This window comes from Hordeum vulgare, chromosome 4H (genome assembly GCF_904849725.1).
Source record: "Hordeum vulgare subsp. vulgare chromosome 4H, MorexV3_pseudomolecules_assembly, whole genome shotgun sequence".
Classification (NCBI taxonomy): Eukaryota; Viridiplantae; Streptophyta; class Magnoliopsida; order Poales; family Poaceae; genus Hordeum; species Hordeum vulgare.
The window spans coordinates 579,297,749-579,325,105 of NC_058521.1; the positions used below are offsets into that span (position 1 = coordinate 579,297,749).

The 27,357-nt window shown below is 49.4% G+C and overlaps 1 protein-coding gene across 1 annotated transcript; it reads right to left on the minus strand.

The window, feature by feature from the left end:
* Positions 1 to 2,930: 2,930 nt before the first annotated feature.
* Positions 2,931 to 9,094, minus strand: LOC123450805 (LRR receptor-like serine/threonine-protein kinase IOS1). Its single transcript, XM_045127890.1, has 9 exons — positions 9,007 to 9,094; positions 5,894 to 6,476; positions 5,198 to 5,682; positions 4,975 to 5,091; positions 4,628 to 4,830; positions 4,400 to 4,526; positions 3,917 to 3,973; positions 3,605 to 3,794; positions 2,931 to 3,510 (listed from the first exon to the last, which is right to left on the minus strand). The coding sequence occupies exons 1-9, from the start codon at positions 9,092 to 9,094 to the stop codon at positions 3,072 to 3,074; spliced, it is 2,289 nt and encodes a 762-aa protein (XP_044983825.1). The 3' UTR covers positions 2,931 to 3,071.
* Between the last annotated feature and the right edge of the window lie 18,263 nt (positions 9,095 to 27,357).

Genomic DNA, 27,357 nt, shown 5'->3' on the forward strand with positions numbered 1-27,357 from the left:
TGAGTGCTCTTTGCTCGCCGCTACGTACGGTGAAGGTGATGGTACTGTGCCTATGGGTGGCCACGCTAGAGCCACCCCCGAACTTGACGCTCCCGGTGATCCTCTCGTCCAGCTCCGCGAACGCCGCGCGGTTGCCGGTCATATGGTTGGACGCGCCAGTGTCCAAGAACCACTGGTCGTCGCATGGCGCGTCTTCCGTGCCAAGGTTTACCTATGCCTCTTCCTTGACGAGCTGCACTTGTACGCCCGCGCCTGCGGCGGGCTTGTGGCGATCACCGCAATCAAGAGCGTCAGGTCCTCGTCGTGCCCGTCGGCGGCCTGGCTTGCTTGTTCAGCGAGGTTCGCCTCCTTGCGCAGACGGGTCCGGCACTCACGTGAGTACCCGTATTTTATGTAGTGCCGGCACTGGTCCGTCGGTTTGGCGGGACTGCTGGAGCCGCGCACACGGCCGCGCCCGCGACGTCCGCCGCCGTGTCCCGATCCAGAGCCGCTGCCTCTAGATCCGTCGTTCTCGGGGCGTTCCTAGCGCGCGTGCCACTCCTACACCGTCATGATGAGTCGGCCCCCGCCCGCGTCTGTGGAGTCCAGGCCATAGCGTTCCTCCGCGCCTTCAACCGCCCGATCAGCTCCTCCATCGGGAGATTATCGAAGTCGACAAGGTTCTCAATAGAGAGTGCAACCTGAGAGTATTGTCGGGGGACGACGGAAAGGAACTTGCGCACGACCTTCTTCTCCGGGATCGACTCACTAAGAAGACTTATGCCCTGTTTGATAACGAAGAATTTTTGTAGTATTTTTAGAATACAGCAGTTTTGGAGATTATCATAGTTTTATTTACAATGAGGTGTTTGGTTGCCTCTAAGAATTGTGATTTTAAAACTGCAGTATTGGAAAAACTGTGGTTTTTTCTCTGCATAAAAAAAAGAACCCCACACCTATTTTTAAAAAACAGAGAAGCGAAAAGAAGGGGTGGGACGTCGTTATCTTCTTCACGTGTACTTGCTCGATCTAAACTGCAGTAATATGTGGCGTAATCAAACAGTTTCTCTACATTGTGAATACTGCAAAAAATGTTGTTATATTAAAACCATGGTATTTTCTATCTACACGTAAAATTACTGCAGTTTTTAATACTTTAGTTTTTTACTACTTTGTTACCAAACAGGGCCTTAGCTGATTCACCATACCCGTCAGCCGCATGGCGAATTCATCGATGCACTCACAATCGTTGAACACCACGACGGTGTATTGCTTGCTGAGGGTGGCCGCCTTGGCCTCGCGCACATGGGGAACACCGAGGCACATCGTCTTGAGGGTGTCCCACGCCTCCTTTGCCATGCCCTTGGCTCTGAGGGTCACCACCATCTCGGGTACGGTGGCACCCCTCGAAGAATCGCCACGACGAGTCGGTCGCCGCTGCGCACCGCCGTGCCGCTTTTGATCTCATCCCACAGGTGACTCCCCTTGAGCATCACCTCCATCACGAGGGCCCAATCCCCGTAGTTCGTACGGGAGAGCATAAGCCACGCCCTCCCGTTTTCGTGCACTACCCGAGCCTGCGCCACCTGCCTCGACACTTATATCTGGCCATGGGCAGCCCGGCCTGACCCGGCCCAAAAAAGCCTGACCCAGCCCGGCCGGACCTTGCCCATTGGTCGGGCTCGGGCCTGAATTTTGAGCCCGAAGAGTATTTCAGGCCGGGCCTGGGCTTGGTGTTTTTACGTTTTAAGGAAGAGGCCCAGCCCGAGGCCTGAAGCCCGACGGGATTTAGCAGTGATGGGCTGGGCCTGGGCTTGAAATCTAGGCCCGACGGCCGGGCCGGGCCGGGCTCGGGCCTAGGTTTTCTACGTCGGGCTTGGTTTGCCCGGCCCGAGCGATGGCTAGATATACCGACACCTCATCGCCGACGGTGATCTGCGTTCGCGGCGTGCTGCCCGAGGCCTGGGGAATCCTGACCTTGTTCAAGTCGTCATCCACCATCCCCTAACCTCACTCTGATGTCAATTGTTGTCACTAAACTCTAGCCGCCGGAGAGAGAGGAACTCAGATCACCGGCGGGAGGAGGAAGACGACTAAAGCTGTGATGTTTTGTGCAGCGCACTTACTACTGCTTTTTTGTTCCTCTTTTATTTTTCGGTTGAAGGGAAAAACAGATCGAGGTGACTCCTTCTACTAGATCGTGTCATCCCACGATCGGGAGCGCGCGCTCGCCGCTAGCTACGGCCCCCGGAGCGCACACACCGCGTCCTCGGGGCGCTAACTGAATCAGAAAACAACTGACGAAACTGAATCTAACACTACCTGACCGACCAACAACAGCCGCTAGATTATTAGGGCATCTTTAATGGTTGTATGATCATCGTTGGTAATATTGCCACATAGATGATTTTGATGACATGGCGCATAATAAAGGAAGAGAGAGAATGAAATCGTATGAACTTGAAGCAACGGTTCACGCACAAGCTCCGAGGCAAGCATGGTTATTTCTTTCATGTTTAGTGGACCCGCTTAGTTATTTTACATACGATTAACATACACTTCATTGAAAAGCTTGTATGATGTGTTGTTGGTTGTTGATGTGGACACTTAGAGCATCTTCAACAGTCCGTATGTTCAATCGTTGGTATAAGTGTCCATATCAACAATCAACAACACATCATACAAGCTCTTCAATGGAGTTCAATCGTTGGTATAAGTGTCCACATCAACAATCAACAACACATCATACAAGCTCTTCAATGGAGTGTATGTTAATCGTATGTAAAATAACTAAGCGGGTCCACTAAACATGAAAGAAATAACAATGCTTGCCTCGGAGCTTGTGCGTGAACCGTTGCTTCAAGTTCATACGATTTCATTCTCTTTCTTTTTTTATTATGCGCCATGTCATCAAAATCATCTATGTGGCAATATTACCAACGATGATCATACAACCATTGGAGATGCCCTTATACCAACGATTGAACATACGGACTGTTGAAGATGCTCTTAGCTAACAAGTTTCTCCGGCTACAGTGCCGATGTTTGTCCGGTCAGTTGAGCGAGCCTCAGCGACGATCCAAGCACGCATGTCACCGCGCTGATGCCTCTCCACTGAGTTCAGCGTCAAGGACACCAACAGACTCGGCGTCCGCAGACACAGAACCACCTGCCCCGCTCGAGTTGGAGTTGGACCTCAGAGAGCGCGACGACGTCTCCAGCTGCAAGCTGTCCTTGAGCCGCTCCACAACCTCTGCTATCTTTGGCCGGTCCTGCCCCTTGTGCTCCGTGCAGTGCAGAGCCAGTTCCACCACCATCCATACCGAGTTGAGATCGCAATCTCCCCTTATCCTTGGGTCAATCACGCTCTCGATATCGCTTTCCAAGAGCCTGACTCGCACCCAACGGCCGATGGCTTTCCTTTCTGTGCCGACGGTGATGATCGCTGGTTGCGCCGAGATGAGCACCAGGAGAACAGTCCCAAAGCTGTACACATCGCTGCTCTCTCTTAGATGGGAGGTCTCATGGTACCTGCTCAGGGTTGACACTCGCATAAGGTTATTATGTAGTAGTACTTGGTTTAAACATACTGTAGATGTGAAAACTGGGTTCGGAACATGCGTACTCCGGGTCAAGGTATCCAGGGGTACCGGCCACCCGGGTGGTCGTGTGTGTTCTGGTTTCACTGCTGAAAGCCTTTGACAGCCCAAAATCCGACAACTTGGCATTCAGATTGGCAGTTAGAAGGATGTTCCCGGTCTTAATATCTCTATGGATCAACGGCGGGCTGCAGGATTTGTGCAAGTACTCCAGCCCTACACATTTGAATAAAGCTTTAGAGATGGAACAAGTAGATGATGGTAACATTGAAGTGTATAGGAAAATGTTTGGATGTGCATACGGAGACATGTACAAAAAACCAAAATTTATTGCGTACCATAGGCAGAGTCCAACGCAACATTAAGGCGTTGCAGCCAATTAAGTGGTTCTTGACCTGTGAACAAAACAATAAATAAGAGAATCTCGTTAGCTTGTCAAATAATGATCTCGTAACCTGATGAGGTACTAGACCACATGTAACCATTTTATGCTTGATCTTATATATAGTAACTAATCGTGAATAATATATATCATACCCTGCTAACATTTGGCAAATAATTTGCTTGTGAATATGATCTATTTCAAGATGCATGTCTAGTCACCAAAGTAAATATAATAGAAAAATCTGTCATGAAAAAGGAATTTGGAGTGTTTGCAGAATTCTACTATCATGTTTCGGTCATGCAGCCATGCATAAGTAAAGATAATTGAATCTGTTTAGTAGATAACACAATGGCATTACTAGAGCATCACATGTTCCATAATGAAGCGTATCCTAATTTTGCACTCATGCAACATGATGTCGGCAAAATTTGTCAACCTGTGAGCCGATTCTGTAGATTCCCACCATCCATGTACTCGTAGACAAGGCATAGATGTTTCTTGTCCTTGCAGTAACCAACCAAAGAGACCAAATTCCTGTGATGAACCCTAGCCAGGTGGTGAGCCTACAATATGTAGATGATAGATATTTCACGATACTAAGATATGTACTATATGCTAGCAATGCATAAAGCTGCTAATTATCTATTCAATAAGGGTTGTATACCTCAGCCAGAAATTCTTCTTTCCCTTGTAAAGATGCCTTAGACTGCATCTTCACTGCAACAGGAGTTCCATCCTCCAAATAACCGACATAGACAGGGCCAAACCCACCCCTTCCAATTTCACGGTTGAAGTTATTTGTGATGCGCTTGAGCTCCTTGTACTTGAACCTCCGGTTCTCAAATGGACGAGTGGAACGAGCCAAATCTGGAGGTAGCATAAGCATTTGTGACATTTAAGTACATATACATGCATATTGCTTTCACATTTTAGAAAGAACGCATAAGCAACCATTAATTCTAAATTCCCATATATAGTAATGCCACTCCTCCATGCTAGTAGTTTAGTTACCTGGTTTCTTCTTACTTTTCTGCCAAAGCACAAGTAGAGCCACAAACAGTAGAACCATTGCAGCAATTAGTGGAACAGCAATCTGGAGCACGAGTATTGTCTTGTTCTTCTTTTTATCTGAAATTAAAGAATGTGAAAATAAAGTTTGGTTGATTTACTAAAAAAAAGACCAATTAATATAAAAATGAGGAAAAGAAAGCCTCTGAAAGTTACAAACATATACCTTGTGAGTCAATGCTAGATTGATTAAACGGACGCAGCATGTAGATCTCCATGGCACTAATCACAGGCTGATGCGTGGAGCTTGATGTCTCTACAAGAGAGACAATATGAGGACCAGGGCCTTGCACGGTCCCCCGAAGAACAGTAGTCTCCAAGAAGGTCGGACTGAATGCAGCCTCTAACGGGTTGTTATTCACAAAGACATGAAATTGTCTCGTGCCTTGTACTACTTCCAACTCAGTGAAATAGAGTAGCACAATGTAACTGGTGTCAGCAGCAGGACTCATGGATGAATCCGTGCTCCACGATATGTCCATTCTCGAGGCGTTCAATGGGGTGGACGCACTACGCATCAGTGCAGATGGTGGACCGTATTGGTCGGTCAGAGGATTCTTGACTGTCCCGTTGGTTTTGTTCAACACGTCCGTCCAGCTGGGAACATCTTCATACTTCTGCCACACACGGTCGTAGGGATCAACTGGGTACCTAATTGGTTTCAAAGAAGATCGAGCAGGCTTAATAACTAATCCCTCTGTCCGGAATTAATTGTCATAAAAATGAGTATAAATGGATGTATCCAGAACTAAAATACATCTAGATACATCCATTCATATGACAAGTATTTCCGGACGAACGGGGTATACGATATGTAACACAATTAGAGGTGAGAGAACATTACTGAATACTAGAACTTTACCTAATGTGGTGATCGTCTGTTCCAAAGTGGTAGCGGTTGAACCCAAAAGCGACTGTCGGACGGAAAAAGCTGAGCAAAACCAGGGACTGTGTCAGATTGACCTCCGGATAGAGGTTTGCTGCGAGCGGCCTCAAATCAAGCCCTGAGATGAAAGGAGTTCCTGATTCTGTGTTCACCAAGCAAATCTGCAAGTAGTTGGCAGGGGATATGCCGATCATATCAAACCCATATGGCATACTGGCATTGACAATGGTCACCGTCGTCCAGTAGTTGACCCCAAAATAAAGATCAAAGGTTGGGGGTTTGTTTAGCGTGTCATAGTCACCATAAGCAAACACAGCCCTGACGAAGTACTTGCCACCAGATTCCAGGGACCGCATCGTGTAGCAGTTGCGCGTTCCGTTGGGGAAGAAGCGGACAGTAGAGTAGCGTTGTGCAAGGTCGGCTCTCAACACTCTACCCAAGTCAACCGTGTGGCTTAATCCTGCATCAGTGAAACCCGCATCGCTTACATACGTTAAATTTGTCTTGCGGTCAGTGTACTCAGGCCTTGCTGTATATCCGCAGTCAATGCTTATGAAACCTGCCAAAAGAAGAACAAGAAAGATATATGACAAACACGCATGAATCTGTGATCCAATATGGTTGTAACATCTGAAATGAGTCCATGTCTTTTCTTTCTCTTTTCAGAAGATAATTACCATTGGGATTACAAATGCAATATCATACAGTATACTTCATTTTCTGCTTAAACCTTCTTATCTGGATTGAGGGGGAATTCTTTAACATGCAGGGGATTTAATCCTCTCCAATCTACTCTAATCTCCTTTAAACCCCTTGCAACCGAACAGGCCCCCAAGCGACCCTAGCCGGGTGACTAGGGGGTTGGGCAGAGAGGACCGACCGTGGAGACAAAAGAAGCCCCAAGCATGCTGTGCAAACGGGCGGAGACACGCTAACCGGTGAGCGGAGCATCGGTGACCGGTGTGCGGCGGGAGCGCCGTCAAGATGCATACGCCGGGAGTGGCCGTTCACTTCTTTCATCATAAAGCAACGACAAGAAACTCGGTTCTATTTATGTTGTTCATTTTGGGCGCTGCTAGCCGCTGGTCGACTGGCCCGGTGTCTGGCTGGTCGCATCCTGCGCCGTTGGATAGGGCCATCGTCAACCGTCAGATTAACTTTTTGTAAAAGTCACCCATTTTCCCACCCCATGTATGATGCCTAAGAAAGATACTTCCTTCGTCCGAAATACCTGTAAGTGAAATTAATGTGTCTAGACATGTTTTAATTCTAGATACATTCATTTTAAATCATTTCCATGGCAAGTAATTACAGACGGAGGGAGTACTTCCTTATAGCTAACTACTATACGTATGATGCGGAGTACTTTCTTATAGCTAACTACTATACGTATTGCATGTTACATTGGCTATAGATGATATGACAACATGCTATAGCTTATTAACAACCATGCTCTCGCCTCACACACACACACGATGGTGTCTAGCAGACCCATGCGTCCTTGTCTTCATGAGACCTTAATCGTCTCGCCTAGTCGTCTTCCCCGATCCTCATCCGGTCGTTCTTTCATGCTCTTGCACCGTTTGTCATCTTTTATCTCTCATTGCACTCCTCCTTCACATCACCGCGCTAAATAGATCCCCCTCTCTTCTTGCCCTCTCTTTCCTTGGCCGTCGGAGCTCGCCATGCCCTAGTGCGAGAGATGACGACTATTGCGAGAGCGGGAGATGGCTACTGCTGGAAGCGGCAATCACTATGGTTGCAGGATGACGGTAGATTTGGCGACGGTGTTGCAATGCAATGCTAGAGGCGGTGTAGGAAGTTGCAAGGCGACAACAACGACGACGACGAGGCATGCTACGATGGCATCGACCGATGCAGATGTGTTGCAAGGCTTTGATGCTGTGGTGATGCTTTGATGTCCTTGACAATGCTCGGTGGTGAGCTGCTGCAAGCGGCCACACAGATGCATCTAGTGTGGCGGGTTGCTTCGATGGGGCTCCAAGGGCGTCCACCGATGCTACGATGACATGCTTCAAGCAACGACCATGTGTTCGCAATGAAGGCGGTTGTCGGTGTTGCAACGCTGGTGTTACAATCGATGACTCTACGATGACTTTCATGGCGACCACTAATGCTGCTGCGACAGGAGGCAGGTTGCTTGCAGCAACGCCGACTATCTATGCCGCTGGGGGCTACGCTGCTATGAGGTTGCTCGATGATGATGCAAGCACTGATGCGACGGGAGGCGGGTTATTCCGGGCAGGACCAAACTACAATGTTGTAGTGGTCATCCGGTGAATGGTCTAACCACTCATGCGAGGCCGTCAGAGCTACAAGACTGGTGTGACTGCCGCAAGTGGGCCGAAGATGGTGGGTGTTATGATGATGGAGAGAACACAGGGATGACTGGGAGTGAGTGGTCTTGCGTACTTGCATGTGAGTGGGCGCGAGCAAAGGAGAGAATCAAAAGGTCAAATGCAAAGGCATCAGATGATCTATTCCTACCTCGAGGCGGTTGGCGCTTAGCGCCCTCCATAAATAGAGGAGAACGACGAACGCATCCGTGAGCAGTTCATCACCCCTCTCGTACAGCTTTAGCCACTACCTTGTCGGCCTCCTCCTGCAACACCCTCCATGTGCATCACCTTCACATTGGCACAACATCACCATGATGCCTCAAGACATGGTGTTGGTCGTTGCAACACCCAGTCTCCATAGTCGTAGCACGTCGTACAACCACCATGCACCGATAGAAGCTTTTTCGTCATATGTTGCATCTTCCTTCATTGCTGGTCACAACTTTCGCAGTTTATGCAGTGGCGGCTTGCACCTTCCATTGTCTTTGGTTGAGGTGTTTTTCATCGCCAATTGCATCTTCATCGGTTCCAACGTCCATTGCCGTCATTCACAGTTTCACCGACACCAATCACAACAATCTGGTTTCCAGCTTAGTGCATGTTGGTTGTAGCTCACCACCTACACGGTTAACAACGTCTGTTCACCAATGTTCAGCGTCGTCGGCCAACACGGTAGCATTATCCGCTCGCCAATGTTTGTTGTCGTCGCCCAACACGATTGCAGCTCACCCCCAGCACGGTGGCAACTTGCTCCCATGTCGGTTGCATCTGACCACCAACACAGTTGCATCATCCGCTCATTGATGTTTGCTGCCATCGCCCAACATGGTTGCAGTTGACGTTGGGGGCTTGCCCCACGCTCGCAGCACCCCGACATCACCTGTCGCCGCTTCGATCATTCGTTACCAGTGTGGCATTGGCACCAGATGCACACGCTGCTCCCCGTCGCCTGTCATGCCATCACCTCGAGCATCCACCCTCTATCTCCGACACGCCAAGGCATGGGAGTGGAGTTGGCCGGCGCTTGGAAAGAAAGAGGGGAGGATAAGATAATTGAGAGAGGAATGGAGACAAGGTGGAGGATATCGTCGGAGAAAGCAGGCACGTGATAAGAAAGGGAGCTGATTTTGCTTTATTTCTTGGAGAGGTAGATATAGAGATAGAGAGATATGAGGGAGAATAAACCAATGCAACGGAGGAGAATTCGCGTGAGTGCTAAGACCAACTCCAATGCTAGACCTCAGTTTGTCTGTTTCGGTCATCCGGACACAAAACTTAGCCCAACGGGAGTACCCAAACAAATTTTTGCCTGACCTTTTTTGTTCGGTCTGACCCCAAACCTTGAGCACATTTGGGCCACAAATGTGTCTTTTTCGATACGAACAGATTCCTTCACCCCTTGCCTCTCGTCTATTGCGTCTGCTGTTGTCCGCTATCTACCCCAAAAATCAATGACCACATTAACTCTCCCTCCCTGCTCCCCCGCTTGCCGTGCATGCCGTTGGCCTTGTTTGGATCCATGAGTTAGAGTTAGAGTTGGTTAGATTGGACCAATCTAACCCCAAAACATCCAAACAGGGAGGGTTAGAGTTGGTTAGATGCATCTAACCCATCCAAAAAAACTAACCCACCCAAGAGGTGCTTATTTGGGTTAGAGTTGGGTTGGGCCCACAAAAAGTTACTTTTCTCTATACCTCCACCATACCAAATCATTGATAAAGGAGCCAAATGATTGGAAAAGGTGCATTTATTGACAATCTAACCCTTCCATCCAAACACCTTTTTGGTTAGAGTTAGTTTAGGGTTAGTCCAAGGTTAGAATCTAACTCTAACCTCTAACCGAGTTAGAGTATCCAAACAGGGCCGTTGTCCCTCCGCCTCCCAGCTCACCGCGCACGTCATTGTCCCTCCGCTCGCTGCGCATGCCGCCGCTCCTTCGCCTCGGTCTATGCTGGCTTCCCCATGTCCACCCACGCGTCGCCCGCCACCACAGCCTTCTCAACCGCGGTGTGCGCCATGTCAAAGGCCATGCGCCCCTTCCCAAAGGCGCGGGCTTCACCTGCGCCACAACCGATGCTTGTGGCCCCCTTTGACTGGCCCGTGTGCACGGTCATGACAAGCTCGGAGGGTTGGCCCGAGAGCCTCTGCACCGCAGCGACGTCGAGGCTGAGGACGATAGGGTCACCACCGTTGGCCCGCTAGGGAAGCAGAAAGACACGATGGCCAGCGGCGCTGTGCGGGAGAGGGACGAAGGTTGGTGATGCAGCGTTTAAATCCACGTTGAGGCGGACGAAGGCGCCCCTCGTACCGCCGCCGCATCTCGTCCAACGCGCCGCCCCATCTCGATGTCGTCGTAGATTTGTCCATGTGCACGCGCGTGCTGTTCAGTTTCTACCAGCAGCGGCATCGGAGAGTGTGTGGTTTGTCCAAACGCCCCCCCCCCCCCCCGGGTCGTCGTCGTCGTCGTAGATTTGTCCATGTGCACGTGCGTGCTGTCCAGTTTCTACCAGCATCGGCATCGGAGAGTGTGTGGTTCGTCCAAACGTCCCCCCCGGGTCGTCGTCGTAGATTTATCCATGTGCACACGCGTGCTGTCCAGTTTCTACCAGCAGCGGCATCGGAGAGTGTGTGCATCTCACTGCCCAAACGAACAAATGGCCGCATCCATTTGGGGTCTAGCGCTCGAGTTGGCCTAGGGATGGGAGGAGCACCACTTCGTTCTAGGCATGGGACCCATCGAAAGCATTTAGGCTGGCCATAGTGAAAGTAACTTAGGTAGTATCATGTACTTGGGACTAGCAAACATGCTGATGTGGCAGACAATTAAAGAAGAGAGAGGAGATTAGAGTAACATAGATAGATACCGTAACATGTTAAATGCTATGCTACTATGTGTCATGCATGTTAATACATTAGGTCATCTATGATATTAGTTTATGATACTATGCATTATGAAAGTAGTATCATACAATAGTATCATATGCATGATACTACTATATGATACTCCCCACTATGACCAGCCTTAGCGAGCAAGAGTGACCGGCGGAAATCCAGATCGGTCGATGATTTAAATTAATTCCCTTTCCTATTTGCAAAATTCTACTCCATTTTGTCACTCTTCTACAGGAGGCAGTAGTATTAAATCAAGCGTGTTCCGTTTCCACTACGGTTAACTCTAACTGTTTCTTTTGGCGGGGAACCCCAACTGTTATTGACAGCGGCTCCTACATGTTTTCCACTGGTTAGTTTGAGTTTCTTTAGACAAACTTGTTAGTCTCTCCGTCACATGCTTAAAAAAAAATCTCAAACCTAGATAGTTATAAATGAACTGTGAGATGAGCTGAAAAATAGCATTAACATACTCATGCGCCTAATGAATTGAGAAATTAACACGACGCATGCATACAGGAGTAGTACTAATTAGTAGGTGTAATTGCGTTGACGCCTTAAACCTTGTCTGTTGTGAAAACCCACATAAATTTAATTATGCCTTCTAAACCGTTATGGAGGGAGTAGTTTAAGTACATGATGGGTATTCCTATCCCTTAAAATTTCCTTCAAAGTAAAACTAACAACAATAATACTATAAAGATATTTTATTTATTGTCATGTATGACACATAGTAGCACATCATTTAATATGGTACGATATCATGATATAATACTCAACCCACTTTTTTTTTATTTAATTCTGTGACACCTCATTAAAGTTGACTAGTTAATATGTAGTACTTTCATTACGACTAGGTTAAGATAACCATTTTTGTTGAGTCAGGCTCACTAGAATTGATAAATGATTGCACTGACATCATAGAGATACGCAGCCCTTGTACTGCGATCCTTGCGGATTCATGCATGGTGGAAAACTAGGAAGGATACGGCGGCCGTGGAGAACTAAGAAGGAAGTACCAGCATTCTTTAATTTGAAAAATAAATTCAACATTTATCATGCATACATTTCACATACATGCATGGTGGAAAACTGGGAAAGGAGCAAAGGGAAGTTACCATGTTCGTCTAGCTGGCCATGGATACAAATGATGAAGCTTGGCGTGAGCAAGAACAACATAACCATCACCGGCGGCCATACGCTGCTGAGAGGGAGGTGGCCCATTGCGACGGGATCAGGCGTGGAATATGATACACATTACTATACTCCATGAGAAAGGTCTCACTATATATAGCAAGACTACAAGACAAGGGCATGCATGAAGGCGGACTGTTCCACAAAGACGATGACATAATGACGCCACACAAATTAAGACCAAACCTGCTCTAGGAATTCGTGTCAGCAAATGGCATAGTAATCCCCTCCACCAAAGAAGAGAAGCCAAACACAACAGCTGGTTCATACTTACTTCATACGACGGGCCTGGATCTGACCAGTTCACAAACGAAGCACATGAGCACATCACACCAGCGTCATATCCACGGAACGAGGAGCGGCTGAACTAAGAGCAACCTTGCAAATCCGGTCCCTCAAATGTCCGCAAATATCGAAACGTGTTTGGGTGCATCCGAGGACACTAACCAGCGTATCACGTCTTAAATAATGTATTCTACGTGTGGACACCTCAAGTTTTATATCGTAAATCCATACAATAAGATGCCATCCGGCTACTCCATCACTACTAAGATGCCATCGGACTATTAAAATTTGGCATGTTTGGCTATGATAAAGATCATCCACGGCTGCCCTTGTCCTTTCCGGCGCCCTTGGCATCCTTGTCGTGGAAGTACCGGTCGAGGATGCAGTACGGATCGAGCCGAATCTGCTCGTCATCGGAGCTCTCCTCGCCGCCGCTCACCTCCCTCGGTGGCTGTCCGACCATTCACGGACCGCCTGATTCTGCTTGCGGGCGAGGGTGCACGTGTTCCGCCATCGCTGTTTCTTCAAAATGCGGTCGCGGATGGCTTCGCGGGGGCGACGAGTGCAATGTGAACCGCCATTGCCTCCTCCACTTCGCACAAGACGACACCTCAGTTGGTGGATCCGGACTGGTCGGAGTCGGATCCGCTGGAGGCCATGCCGAAGAAGGCGGGAGATCGCCGGAGGTGAGGGGTGGCGGATGGGACTGTATTGGAGTGGAGTGAAGTGGTTAGGGTTAGGTCTGACCAACAGATGAGGACGAATATTTGTGGGGTCGATGCGGGCGAGTGCGGGTCAGTCGGGTGTTCCCGGGCGCGCCCAGGCTCCCCCATATCCGCTTCATATTTGGGCTGAAAATAAGGGTTGCCAGTCAGCCAGGGCATTTGAGGCCAGTTTTAGAGGCCAGTCTGGGTTGCATCCGCCCCATATTTGGGCTAGAAATATGGGTTGCCAGTCAGCCCAGGCATTTGAGGCCGGTTTTAGAGGGTTGTGTGGGTCGCATTTTCGTGACCGGGCCGCGGCTTGTCCGGACATTTAAGGGGTCCGGCTGTAGATGCTCTTACAACAACGGCTTCAACTCACTTCCCACTGCCGCCACCTCCTCCCTTTCTCATGGCCGCTGTCTCCTACCTCTTTGTTCTCCCTTCCACTCGCCGCTGATTGAGACAAATGGCCGAACTAAGTCCAGGAGCGGACTGATAACCCACAAGTATGGGGGATCAATCGTAGTCCTTTCAACAAGTAAGAGTGTCGAACCCAACGAGGAGCAGAAGGATCTGACAAATGGTTTTCAGCAAGGTAAAATCTGCAGGCACTGAAATTGTCGGTAACAAGTGATTGTGTGGTGAGATGATTCGTAGCAAGCAACAAGTAACAAAAGTAGCAACGATGTAGCAAGGTGGCCCAATCCCTTTTATAGCAAGGGACAAGCCTGGACAAAGTCTTATAGGAGGAAAAACGCTCCCGAGGACACACGGGAATTTCTGTCATGCTAGTTTTCATCATGTTCATATGATTCACGTTCGTTACTTTGATAGTTTGATATGTGGGTGGACCGGCGCTTGGGTACTGCCCTTACTTGGACAAGCATCCCACTTATGATTAACCCCTCTCGCAAGCATCCACAACTACGAAAGAAGAATTAAGACAAAGTCTAACCATAGCATTAAACTAGTGGATCCAAATCAGCCCCTTACGAAGCAACGCATAAACTAGGGTTTAAGCTTCTGTCACTGTAGCAACCCATCATCTACTTACTACTTCCCAATGCCTTCCTCTAGGCCCAAATAATGGTGAAGTGTTATGTAGTCGACGTTCACATAACACCACTAGAGGAAAAACAACATACAACATATCAAATTACCGAACGAATACCAAATTCACATGACTATTATTAGCATGACTTATCCCATGTCCTCAGGAACAAAAGTAACTAATCACAAAGCATAATCATATTCATGACCAGAGAGGTAATGAGTAGCATCAAGGATCTGAACATAAACTCTTCCACCAAATAATCCAACTAGCATCAACTACAAAGAGTAATCAACACTACTAGCAACCTTACAAGTACCAATCGGTGTCGCGAGACGGAGATTGGTTACAAGTGATGAACTAGGGTTTGGAGATGAGATGGTGCTGATGAAGATGATGATGGTGACGAGTCCCCTCTGATGAGAGGAGTGTTGGTGATGACGATGGCGACGATTTCCCCCTCTGGGAGGGAAGTTTCCCCGGCAGGATCATCCTGCCGGAGCTCTAGATTGGTTCTGCTGAAGTTCCGCCTGTTGGCGGCGATGAAACCACGAAAAAGCTCCTCCCTGTTTTTTTTCTGGACGAAACCCTCCATATAGCAAAAGAGGGGAGCAAGTGGGCCAGTGGGCTGCCCACAAGCCCTCATGGCGCGGCCTGGGGGGTGGCCGCGCCGCGTGCAGGCTTGTGAGCACCCCCTGGTGCCCATCCGGCACTTCTTCGGCCTAGTATTTTTGATAAATCGGGGAAACAATCCTCCTTGATTTTTACGGCATTTGGAGTAGCGCAGAATAGGTATCTCAACTTTGCTCCACTTTCATGCCAGAATTCCAGTTGCCAGCATTGTCCTTGTTCATGTAAACCTTGCAAAATAAGAGAGAAAAGGCATAAGAATTGTACCGTGAAGTGAAATAACAACCCATGAAGCGATAAATATCAACATGAAAACATGATGCAAAATGGACGTATCAACTCCCCAAGCTTAGATCTCGCTTGTCCTCAAGCGAAAGCCTGGCTCAATAAATATGTCCACATGTTTAGGGAGAGAGGTGTCGACAAAACAAGATACGAACATGAATGCATCATGATCATGATCAGAACAGCAATACCAACATATAATCTCACATGCTAAAGTGATAATTCCTTCACAAAGTAAAGCATGGATCAAGAACCTTACCGAGAAGTAACAACCGATAGACTTTAGTGATTGAAGCAATTGCAATTTATCATAACACCAGAAAGAGTCAAATAAGAGCTTGTAAAGCAAATCCACATACTCAATCATTCTTTCGTTCTCTACAATTGCTACAACTCACGTGGTACTCATGAGATCAAAGTTTTAGCTAGACACAGAGAAAGATATGGGCTTATAGTTTTGCCTCCCAACTGCTTACTTCAAGGGTAATGTCAACAATAATAATTCATGAATACTTACCTCCAAGTTGACATATGAATATAGATCTTTCCTAAGCATGTGACGGTAGCCAAGACAAAGGCGAAATAAGGAATTGGTGAAGATCACCATGACTATTTCAAGGGCAAAAAGTAAAGGTAAAAGATAGGCCCTTCGCAGAGGGAAGCAGAGGTTGTCATGCGCTTTTAAGGTTTGGATTCGTGTCCTCTTAGTGCGGAGGAACGTCACTTTATATTGCCCCCTATGATAAAGAACTTTATTATGCAGTTTGTCGCTTTTATGTCTTCCTCATCACAGGTTCGTATAAAGCTTATTTTCCACACACTAATAGATCATACATATTAGAGAGCAATTTTTATTGCTTGCACCGATGAAAACTTACTTGAGGATCTTATTCAATCCATAGGTAGGTATGGTGGACACTCATGGCAAAACTGGTTTGAAGGTTTATGGATGCACAAGTAGTATCTCTACTTAGTGCAGGAGGTTTGGCTAATATGAGGTGGAAGCAATCGTCACATGCTAAGGGATCTCTAATCATATAACATTGTTTGGAGCCAAGCAAACACAATTCATTATGTTGTCTTCCTTGTCCAACATCTACTTCTAGGCATGCAATAGTTTAGTGAGTGTTCACAATCATAGATGGTGTCAGAGATGATATATTTATATGTGAACCTCTCCTTCTTTATCACTTCCTATTAATTACAACAATGACCAAGGTCTATGTTTGCCTACCCTCAACAAGTTTCAATCCTCATTCTTTTTATATGTGAAGCCATCACTTCCCATAAGATCATTACATGATCTTTCATGCTTTTGTTCTATTCTCACTTTTTTTATCATGGCAAGAGGCAAAGCCCTTCAACTAAGACACTCTTTATTATAAGGCTCACGAGCAAGAATACATCGGGGGTGACACAAAGAAAAACTCAAGACTAAAACACTAAGACTTTTAAACTACTAGAGAAAAATAAAACTGAAAAGGAAAACTAAAACAAAGGTAAAGGCAAAAGATGTGATGGTGATACGATACCGGGGCAACTCCCCCAAGCTTGGCACAAGTTAAGGGGATTGCCCATACCAATGCTCAGTTGTCTTCCCTTGGTGGTGATGGTGGAGTTGTTGCAACATGAGTTTGATCCTCTGTCTTCCAAGGCATAGGTGCTCCATCATGGGAAGATGAACGAGTCTCCGGAATCCTCAAATCTGCTGCCAACCGTATTGATTTAAATCTGTACTCATACTCACAGTTTAGGTTCTGCAGGTCATAGATCTGGCCCTGGAGTTGATCAATCCTGTCATAGAGCCTGGAGAGATGCTTCCCAATGTCATTAACATCAATCATGTGCTTGTTGGTGAACTCTGTGATCATCATGTGGTTGGCGTTGAGTCCATGCTCCACCATCCCTTGGCACTTGAAGACTTGTTGCTCCATTACTTCGAGCCTCGTCTCCATGCTTCCGGTCTTCTTAGGCCCCTCAACATCACGGATGTGCAACATCCCCTCATGCATCTCGATAGATTGAGGGTGTTGCAGCACTCCCGTGAGGTAGGGGTTGATGACCTTCTCGAAGATCTTGTCCTTGAGAGCTTTTGGAGAAGTCATAGCGATCTAGATCTGCACAGAAACAGGCTCGAAACGAAAAACAAAAGAAATCTGTGTGATGCAGGTGTCAGACCAAACGGAAGTATATATAATGATTTTTTCCATACCAGAAGGAGTCCCCTGCACGAAAACGGAGTCCGGGAGGCGCACGAGGTGGCCACAAGCACTCACGGCGCGGCCAGGGGGTGGGCCCGCGCCGTGCAGGCTTGTCGCCTCCTCGCGCACTTTCCGGACTATTTCCATTTTTTGTATTTTTTCAAATATTCCAAAACGGAGAAAATTTCCTACTCGAAATTTTTTGGACTCTATTTTCTTACCGAATCACATACATCTTCGTTTTCGGAGTCTGAAATAGGTTGATAAATATCCCTTAGGTATTCTTCCGGAGTTATGGTATTGATAATATTGCTTTCAATATTTATGGGAGTACCTGAGATATAATGCTTGATTCTCCGCCCATTTACAACTCTCGAACAATTACCTTCCGTGTTGTTAATCTTGATAGCACCGGAACGATATACTTCCTCAACAACATAGGGAACTTCCCATTTAGAGAGAAGCTTGCGTGCAAAGAATCTTAAACGAGAGTTATATAGCAAGACATAATCACCTACATTGAACTCACACTTTTGTATCCTCTTATCATACCACCTCTTAACCTTCTCTTTGAACAACTTGGCATTCTCATATGCCTGTGTTCTCCACTCATCAAGCGAGCTAATATCAAATGACCTCTTCTCTCCGGCAAGTTTGAAATCAAAGTTGAGCTATTTGATTGCCCAATAAGCTTTATGCTGTAGCTCAAGAGGTAAATGACATGCTTTACCATACATCATTTTGTATGGAGACATGCCCATGGGATTCTTATAGGCAGTTCTATAAGCCCACAGTGCATCATCGAGCTTCTTAGACCAGTTCTTTCTAGACCTGTTGACAGTCTTTTGCATAATTAGTTTAATCTCTCTATTGTTAGCTCTACTTGACCACTGGACTGAGGGTGATAGGGAGACACAATTCTATGGTTGACATCGTACTTAGCAAGCATTTTACAGAAAGCACCATGAATGAAGTGTGAACCACCGTCGGTCATTAGATATCTAGGGACTCCAAATCTAGGGAAGATAACTTCTTTTAGCATCTTGATAGAGGTGTTGTGATCAGCACTACTGGTAGGGATAGCTTCTACCCAATTAGTGATGATGGGGTTATAGTCCTAGGGTAGGGTCATAGGCCTTCCCTGTAGGTCCTACCCAAGGACTACCCCTCATAAGGGACAAGGCCCTTAGTCAGTTCCGACTGAACTAAGGACTTCCCATCATCTAGTCGGTAACGGATCCTCCACCATCCAGTCGGAGGTGAGCATTCGGAGTATATCAAACTAACCGAGTGGATTCCACTCTGTGCGTCGTAACCCCCCTGGAGGGAAACGGTCGTACGTTTCCATGTGCCTTTATTAGCATTTAAGACATATGTTACCTGTAACGTATGCATTTATTCGCCACTACTCCACCCCTGTGCACCGAACCGTTGTGGAGGGCAGCACACTCTGTATAAGCCGCCCTCCCCCACTGGTGCAGGGGTTAGCAATTCATTGTAATCCATATTCCACTCGACAACAAGCCCCCAGAGCACTGAGACGTAGGGCTATTACCTCCACCGTAGAGGGGCCTGAACTCATACAACCTCGCCGTAGCTAAGGCTCTGCCCATCCTTTCGTACCCTACACATCTACTGTCAGGCTTATACCCACGACAGTTGGCGCTCACCGTGGGGCAGGCGTCTAAGCGACTTCCGGCGAGTTTGCGACTACATCTTTTCGTCATGTCGTCTGGTGGAGATTCGAGCATGGGCCACGAGATCCTCTTCGGCGCTCTCTCCTTCATCGTAGACGATTCGGCATGGCTTCGGGACGCCCCTCTCGACGTCGAGGCGCTTCCCCATCGCGGGGCTACGCACTTCCATGCCGGCGCCCGCGGCATTCTTCTTCTCCAGCAGTCGGCTCCGGTGTCGACCTACACCGCCGTCACGCGCCGCAACAAGCGGTCCCGCCGTCCGCGGCTCCAGCGTTGGGTACAACACGCCCAGGCGCACCAGAACGCGTCTTCACAAGTGGCGGTCCTAGAGTCGGTTGTGGTTGCCCCACTGTCCCAGCGCTCGGACTCGGTTCCGACTGAGTTTCCTTACGAGTACTTTGGTCGCGGGCCTGCTGCAGAAGTACACATGGCCAACTCCCATGAAAGTCCCCGCCAAACTGGCTGGAACGAGCACGAGATCGGCGAAACATCCGGTGCTCGCCGTCCACCTCGCCGTTCTGCCAGTCGGCACACTCGGTGGAGCAACGTGGAGTTGTTCCGCACGCCCATCCTCAACTTGGCTGCCGCTGCCAAAATAGCCGATTCCCTTCAGCCGACTGATTCAGAGGCTGGCACGGGGATCGAGCAAATCCGCGCCCTGCTGCACACGGCGCAGCAGCAAAACTCGGCGGTCTCCGAGTCGCATAACAGGATCCACAATAGTTCTGTTCATGCGAACACGCATCGGTCAGTTCACAACCCTGGTTCTCATCAGCGACCCAGGGGAGGCAGCCGTTCCATGAATCCCGAAGATCGTCGCTGTTCACGCACCCCTCCGCGGGGTGGGCCCTATGGGCCCCGACATCATGATGATCTGCGTTCAGTCGGTGATACTTACGACCCAAGGCCCGACGCGAGAGGGCATATCGCCCAGCGGAGGGTCGACAGGGGCCGAGCCCACCGCGATGGTCACGATATTGACCGTCCGAGTGGAAGCAGGACCATCGTTTCTGGTCCCGAGTGTTTCAGTCGAGCCATTCGTTCGGCTGACATCCCTCCCAACTTCTGATTGGCGACGGGGATCAGCAAGTTTACAGTTGAGTCCAAGCCAGAAACGTGGCTGGATGATTACCGAGTGGCAGTCCAGATCAGAGGAGGGGACGACCACGTCGCCATGAAGCACCTCCCTCCGATGCTCGATGGCTCGGCGCGAGCGTGGCTGAACTAGTTGGCCCCCTCAAGCATCTACAGCTGGGCAGATCTGGCCCGAGTGTTCATCAGGACCTTCGAAGGGACGTGCAAGCGCCCTGCTGGCCTCGTGGAGCTCCAGCACTGTGTCCAGAAGCAGAATGAACCCCTGCGCGATTTCATTCAGCGTTGGACGACCCTCTACCACACGGTGGAGAACGTCACAGAGCATCAAGCAGTCTGCGCCTTCAAGGCAGGCATGCGGTACATGGATCTATACCTGAAGTTCGGCCGAACAGGCGACATCTCCATGAGCAAGATGATGGAGATAGCGGCACGCTATGCAAATGGCGAAGAAGAGGACCACATCCGAAGCGGCAAGCACAAAACAGTCGCCGATGGAGATGGGAATAACACTCGGAAGCAGAAGCAGAAAGCTCCGTCCACTCCGTAGGCAGAAGCCGCAGCTGTTACCAATGCCAAGTTCAAGGGCAAAGGGAAGGCTCAGTTCACCCCCAAGAAGAAGCAGTTCAACAACCCCATCCTGGACCGGCCATGTCCGATCCACACGAAGATGGATGAAGAGGGCAACGCCATATATCCGAAGCATACCACTCGGCAATGTCGCCTCCTGATCCAGGTGTTCGGCGAAGGGCAACCGAGTGACAAGAACAATGAACAAGATGAGGAGGACAAGGAGGATCTCAGACTGAAGCTGGTGAACAGGGAGGTGAACATGGCCACGCCTACCAACCCCAAATTCCTCAAATGGTCTCAGACTGCGATCACCTTTGACCAGTCGGATCATCCAGCACACGTACCCACCCCAGGGAGACAGGCTCTGGTCGTCGACCCGGTGGTGGAAGGAGTCCGACTGCGCAAAGTCCTCATGGACGGCGGCAGTGGCTTGAACATCATGTACGCCGACACTCTCAAGGGGATGGGCATTCCGATGTCCAAACTCAGCGAGAGCAGCATGCAGTTCCATGGAGTCGTCCCTGGACGAAAGGCCAAGTCACTCGGCCAGACCGCGTAGGACGTCGTTTTCGGCTCCGACAAGAACTTCCGCAAGGAAAAGCTGACGTTCGAGGTGGTGGACTTCCAGAGCGCGTATCACGCAATTCTGGGCCGTTCGGCGTATGCGCGTTTCATGGCCCGTCCATGTTACGTGTACCTGAAGCTAAAGATGCCAGGCCCGAAAGGTGTGATCACTATCACAGGCAATCGACAGCGGGCCGAAGAGTGTCTGCAGCAGGGGTCAAGGACCGCCGATCAGCAGATGGCTGTCCTCGAGCTTGACGAGTACAAGAAAACAGTCGACCCCGCTGACTTGATGCGTGCGAATAAGCCAGCTTCGGAGTCTGCATTCCAGTCGGCGGGAGAGACGAAGAAGGTCAGCATCCACCCAACGGACGACACCGCTGCCCCGACGAACATCTCCACCACCCTCGATCCCAAATAGGAAGCCGAGCTCACCCAATTCCTCCGTGAGAACTGGGACATCTTCGCATGGAAACCCTCTGACATGCCACGTGTACCCAGGGAGTTGGCTGAGCACCGACTGCATGTGGATCCCACCGCTCGGCCTGTTCGAGAACACCTCCGTCGGTCGGCCGCGCACAAGAGGAAGGCAATCGGAGAAGAAGTGGCCAAGCTTTTAGCGGCCAACTTCATTCGCGAGGTACACCACTCCGAGTGGCTCGCCAATGTTGCCATGGTGCCCAAGAAGGACAAGTCGCTCCGAATGTGCATCAACTTCAAGCATCTCAATAAGGTCTGCCCGAAAGACCATTTTCCGCTCCCCCGCATCGATCAAATTGTCGATTCGACTGCGGGTTGCGAGCGTTTGTCATTTCTTGATGCCTACTCGGGCTATCATCAGATCCGTCTGTATGGCCCCGATGAATTAAAAACCGCCTTCATCACCCCATTCGGGTGCTTCTGCTACATCACTATGCCATTTGGTTTGAAGAATGCAGGAGCAACCTTTATGCGCATGATCCAAAAATGCCTCCTCGACCAGATCGATCAGAATGTGGAGGCCTATATGGATGATATCGTAGTCAAGTCACGCAAAGGTTCCGACCTGCTGACTGACTTGACAGAAACATTCGCCAACCTTCGTAGGTACGATATCAAGCTCAACCCCGCCAAGTGTTCATTCGGCGTTCCCAGCGGAAAGTTACTCGGTTTCTTCGTTTCCGAACGAGGGATCGATGTAAACCCCGAAAAGATCGGTACCATCATCCGAATGGAGCGGCCGGTCAGAATACACGATGTTCAACGACTCACAGGTTGCCTAGCGGCTTTGAGCAGGTTTATCAGTCGACTCGGCGAGAAAGCACTTCCTTTGTACCGACTCATGAAGAAATCAGATATTTTAGAGTGGACAGATGAAGCCCAAGTTGCATTCGACGACCTCAAAGTCCTACTTTCCACCCAGTCGGTTCTTACTGCTCCGCTCAGTAAAGAGCCCCTTCTTCTGTACATCGCGGCTACAAATCAAGTCGTCAGCACTGTTCTCACAGTCGAACGAGAAGAAGAAGGCAAAGCATATAAAGTTCAACGGCCAGTGTATTACGTCTCCGAAGTCCTGACTCCTTCCAAGCAGAGGTATCCCCACTATCAAAAACTTATCTACGGGATTTACATGACTGCGAAGAAGGTGGCTCATTATTTCCAAGACCACTCAGTGTCTGTCGTTTCTGATGCTCCGTTGTCGGAAATCCTCCACAATCGGGACGCATCGGGCCGAGTGGCGAAGTGGGCAATGGAGATGTTGTACTGCGACACCAAGTTCGAGGCCAAGAAAGCTATAAAGTCTCAAGCTCTGGCTGACTTCATAGCAGAATGGGTAGAACAACAGCAACCGACCCACATCTACTTGGCTCATTGGACAATGTTCTTCGATGGGTCCAAGATGTTGAATGGCTCTGGCGCTGGCGTTGTGATCGTATCGCCTAAGGGCGACAAACTCAAGTATGTGCTGAAAATACACTTTGATTCCTCCAACAATGAGGCAGAGTATGAAGCTCTCCTTTATGGACTGCGCATGGCCATCGCACTCGGCGTCCGTCGCCTGATGGTCTATGGCGATTCAGATTTGGTGGTTAATCAAGTGATGAAAGAGTGGGACGTCAGGAACCCCACCATGACCACATACTGCAATGCAGTGAGGAAGCTCGATAAGAAGTTTGAAGGTCTAGAACTCCACCATGTTCCGCGACCGAAGAACCAAGAAGCCGATGAGTTGGCAAAACTCGGATCCACTCGGAGACCTGTCCCGAGTGACGTCTTCCTCGAGCACCTTCACCTTCCCTCAGTTAAAGAAGATCCTTTTACAGAGGAACCAGTACAACCAAAGAGCTCGACGGATCCGACTGAAGTCGACATACCTGCTGTGGTTGATCTGATCATGGAGATTCTTGATGTCATCCCCGATTGGACTATGCCGATCATTGCACACATCCTGAGGCAGGAATTACCAGAAGACGAAGTCCAAGCAAGGCAGATCGTCCGCAGGTCAAAGTCGTTCACTGTCATTGATGGCCAGTTATACAAGGAAAGCGTTTCAGGCGTTCTTCAGCGATGCATCTCCCCAGAGGAGGGACAGTTAATCCTGGAAGAAATTCACTCGGGAACCTGCGGTCATCACGCCTCTTCAAGAGCAATCGTCGCCAAAGCATTCAGAGCTGGCTTCTTCTGGCTGCAGGCAAACGAAATGGATAAAGATATGGTCGACCGATGTGAAGGCTGTCAGTTCTACTCCAACAAGTCCCACAAGCCAACGTCTGCATTGAAGACAATCCCTCTTGTTTGGCCATTTGCAGTATGGGGATTAGATACAGTCGGTCCATTCAGGACAGGCCAAGGGGGATACACACATATGTTGGTGGCAGTCGACAAGTTCACAAAATGGATTGAAGCCAAGCCCATCAAGAAGCTCGACGCCCTAACAACCGTCAAGTTTGTCAGGGACATCATCTCCAGATTCGGGGTACCTCACAGCATAATCACGGACAACGGAACAAACTTTGACTCGGACAGATTCAAAGGTTTCTGTGCAAGCTAAGGTATCCGAGTGGATTTTGCATCTGTGGCGCATCCTCAAACAAACGGACAAGCAGAGCGGGCGAATGGACTTATTCTGCAAGGTTTGAAGCCCCGACTCCTGCGAGAGGTGGGACATGCTGCTGGCGCATGGGTCACCGAGCTACCTTCAGTGCTTTGGGGTCTCCGCACAACGCCGAATAGATCTACAGGGCGATCACCGTTCTTCCTCGTTTACGGAGAAGAAGCGGTCCTTCCGAGTGACTTGCTCCACAATGCTCCACGAGTCGAACTCTTCTCCAAAGCTGAAGCAGAACAAGCAAGGCAAGACGGAGTGGACCTTCTAGAGGAGGAGCGCGAGATGGCACTAACTCGCTCAACCATTTATCAGCAAGATGTGCGGCGCTTTCACACGCGACACGTGAGGAGTCGTACATTCCAAGCAAGCGACCTGGTGCTCCGAGTGGATCAGCAAAGACCTCACAAGTTGGCTCCCGCCTGGGAAGGACCCTTCATCATCTCCAAGGTGCTGAACAACAGAGCATACATACTCTACAATATCGACAGGGAAACAGACGAGCCGCGAGCATGGAACGGGGATCTCCTGAAGCGCTTCTACACGTGACCGTCGACTGAGGCAATGTAAAGAACAAGTATTTGTGAAATAATACAAAGGAGATTGAGTTTTTGGAGATTCAAAATTCTTCCGCGGTCGCAGACTCCGGTCTCAAAAAAATAACTTAGCTGCGATCAAGAATCGCCTAAGTACTAACTTTCTCCGAGTGTGCACTAAACGTCGCACTCGGGGACTTAGCTGTGATCAAGAATCGCCTAAGTACTAACTTTCTCCGAGTGTGCACTAAACGTCGCACTCGGGGACTTAGCTGCGATCAAGAATCACCTAAGTACTAACTTTCTCCGAGTGTGCACTAAACGTCGCACTCGGGGACTTAGCTGCGATCAAGAATCGCCTAAGTACTAACTTTCTCCGAGTGCGCACTAAATGTCGCACTCGGGGACTTAGCTACGATCAAGAATCACCTAAGTACTAACTTTCTCCAAGTGTCAATAAAAAATCTAAGTTCTTCAGACCCCTGCCGACGCAAGCAGTCGACAGCGGTCTCGGGGACTACACCCAGTGGGTTCACTAAGAGTGACCCCAGTGGCATGAAACTCAAGCAGGTCCGCCCTATTGAGGTACATGACAACACCTAAGTCTATGAGGCTACTACTACCCGATCTGAGTAAAATTACTCTCGGGGACTCATCCAGTAGGTGCACTCCGAGTGCCCCAACTGTTAGCATTCGAACAGATTGATTTTTGATCTGATCAAGTCAAAGAAAATGTGTATAAAGACAACTGCCGGTGCAAGCACTCGACAGAAGTTTCGGGGACTACACCCACTGGGTTCACTGAGAGTGAACCCATTGCAAAAAATCATACGATATCCGAGCACACCCACTGGGTTACAAGAGGAAAGTAAATACTTACTAGCCCACTTACTCGGATATCGTCCCGCAGTTCCAAGCTTCGCTGGTACAGGGACGCGATGGAGTCGTACGCCTTCTTGGCCTCTCCCGCCATTAGCTCCGCCTGCACCATGGCCCCCTTGGCAGCTCCCACCTGATCTTCTGGGAGGCGCTGGACGTTGTACTCGACAGTCGACGGGCCTGGCATCGTAGGAGGCCCCTTGGGCATCCCAAGGCCCGCTCCAGTCGGTTCAGCAGCGATCAGCGCCATTTCAGTCGACGGCATCACCTCAGTCGGCGGCGTGTCCATGGCGAGAGTAGTAACCGGCGGAACAGCCTCAAGGACAGGCACCGTAGCTTGCTCAGACCTCCTATGGTCGTCGTCCTCCACAAAAATCACCCCTGAGAGAAACCCGACTGAACGGCGTGAGACCACAGGAAAAAGGCAAGACCAAAGACAGAATTGGTGACGCAATAACGTAGGCTCTCGGAGTCACTACGACGCACCTGGCTGGGATGTGGCAACGTTGTCCATGTCCATGGGATCATCCCCCTGGCGTGTCGGAGAGCTGGCGGAGGTGGCAACTCTGTCGAGTAAAATACATTCGACCAATAAGAAGGAGTTCAATCAAGTACTGAAGGAAGATAGAAGGACAATGCACTTACGTTGAGGTGACGGGAACCGTGACCCTCATCCGCGGTAAGGCCTTCCGAGGCTTAGATCCACTCGGTTTTGCTGCTTTGGAGGGTTGGCCCGCGGGCTCAGCAGCAGAGTCCCTGGTCCTCTTTGCGCTCCGAACGCTCGAAACCACGGGAACGGCTGGCGAAGCACTCGGTGCCACAGGAGCAGCTGGAGGAGCTGGCGGCGCACTCGAGGACGTTGGAGGAGCTGAAGGAGCCACCGATTCATGACGGCGCTTAGTCCGAGGCTCTGGCGGCGGAGGCGGCGAGTTCTGCTCCTCATCTGCCTCTTCTTCTTCTTCTGCGGACTCCTCTTCCGTCTCCCCGCAGTCGGAGACGTACTCGCTGCTCTCCACGCTGCCCTCCTGGCTGCCTTCCTCCTCCTCGGCCGGATTCCTGTTCGAGACGGGGGAAAACCAGTTAGTCCACTCCTGCACAAGATACAGTCGACGACATCAGACGTCAGACAGTGATTCAAGAAAGCAATAAATCTAAGACAGTTGTGTGCACTCGACAAGTTGTACTCACTGCATTTGGAGGAGGGTTGTCCGCCCGGAAGGCCTTCACTCGCCGAGCTCCTCTAGGGTTTTCGCAGGCGCCGGTGATGTTGAGGACCCACGACGCCACCATCTCCCTGGTCACGCACTCGACGTTGGTCCAAGTGGAGTCCTCAGGCCCTGTGTAATGCCACATGGTGTGGTGTCGACCTTGCAGAGGCTGGATACGCCGACCCAGGAAAACCTCCAGCAAATCTA

Excerpts from the sequence above, each read along its gene's own strand:
- LOC123450805 (XM_045127890.1), bottom strand. The coding sequence starts at position 9,094 with ATGGCAGCAAACATCAATGAGCGGATGATGCAACTGTGTTGGTGGTCA. Across the intron at positions 4,831-4,974 it reads GAAAAGTAAGAAGAAACCAG|ATTTGGCTCGTTCCACTCGT; the intron begins GTAACTAAACTA and ends TGCTACCTCCAG. Across the intron at positions 3,795-3,916 it reads TGCGTTGGACTCTGCCTATG|GGCTGGAGTACTTGCACAAA; the intron begins GTACGCAATAAA and ends TCAAATGTGTAG.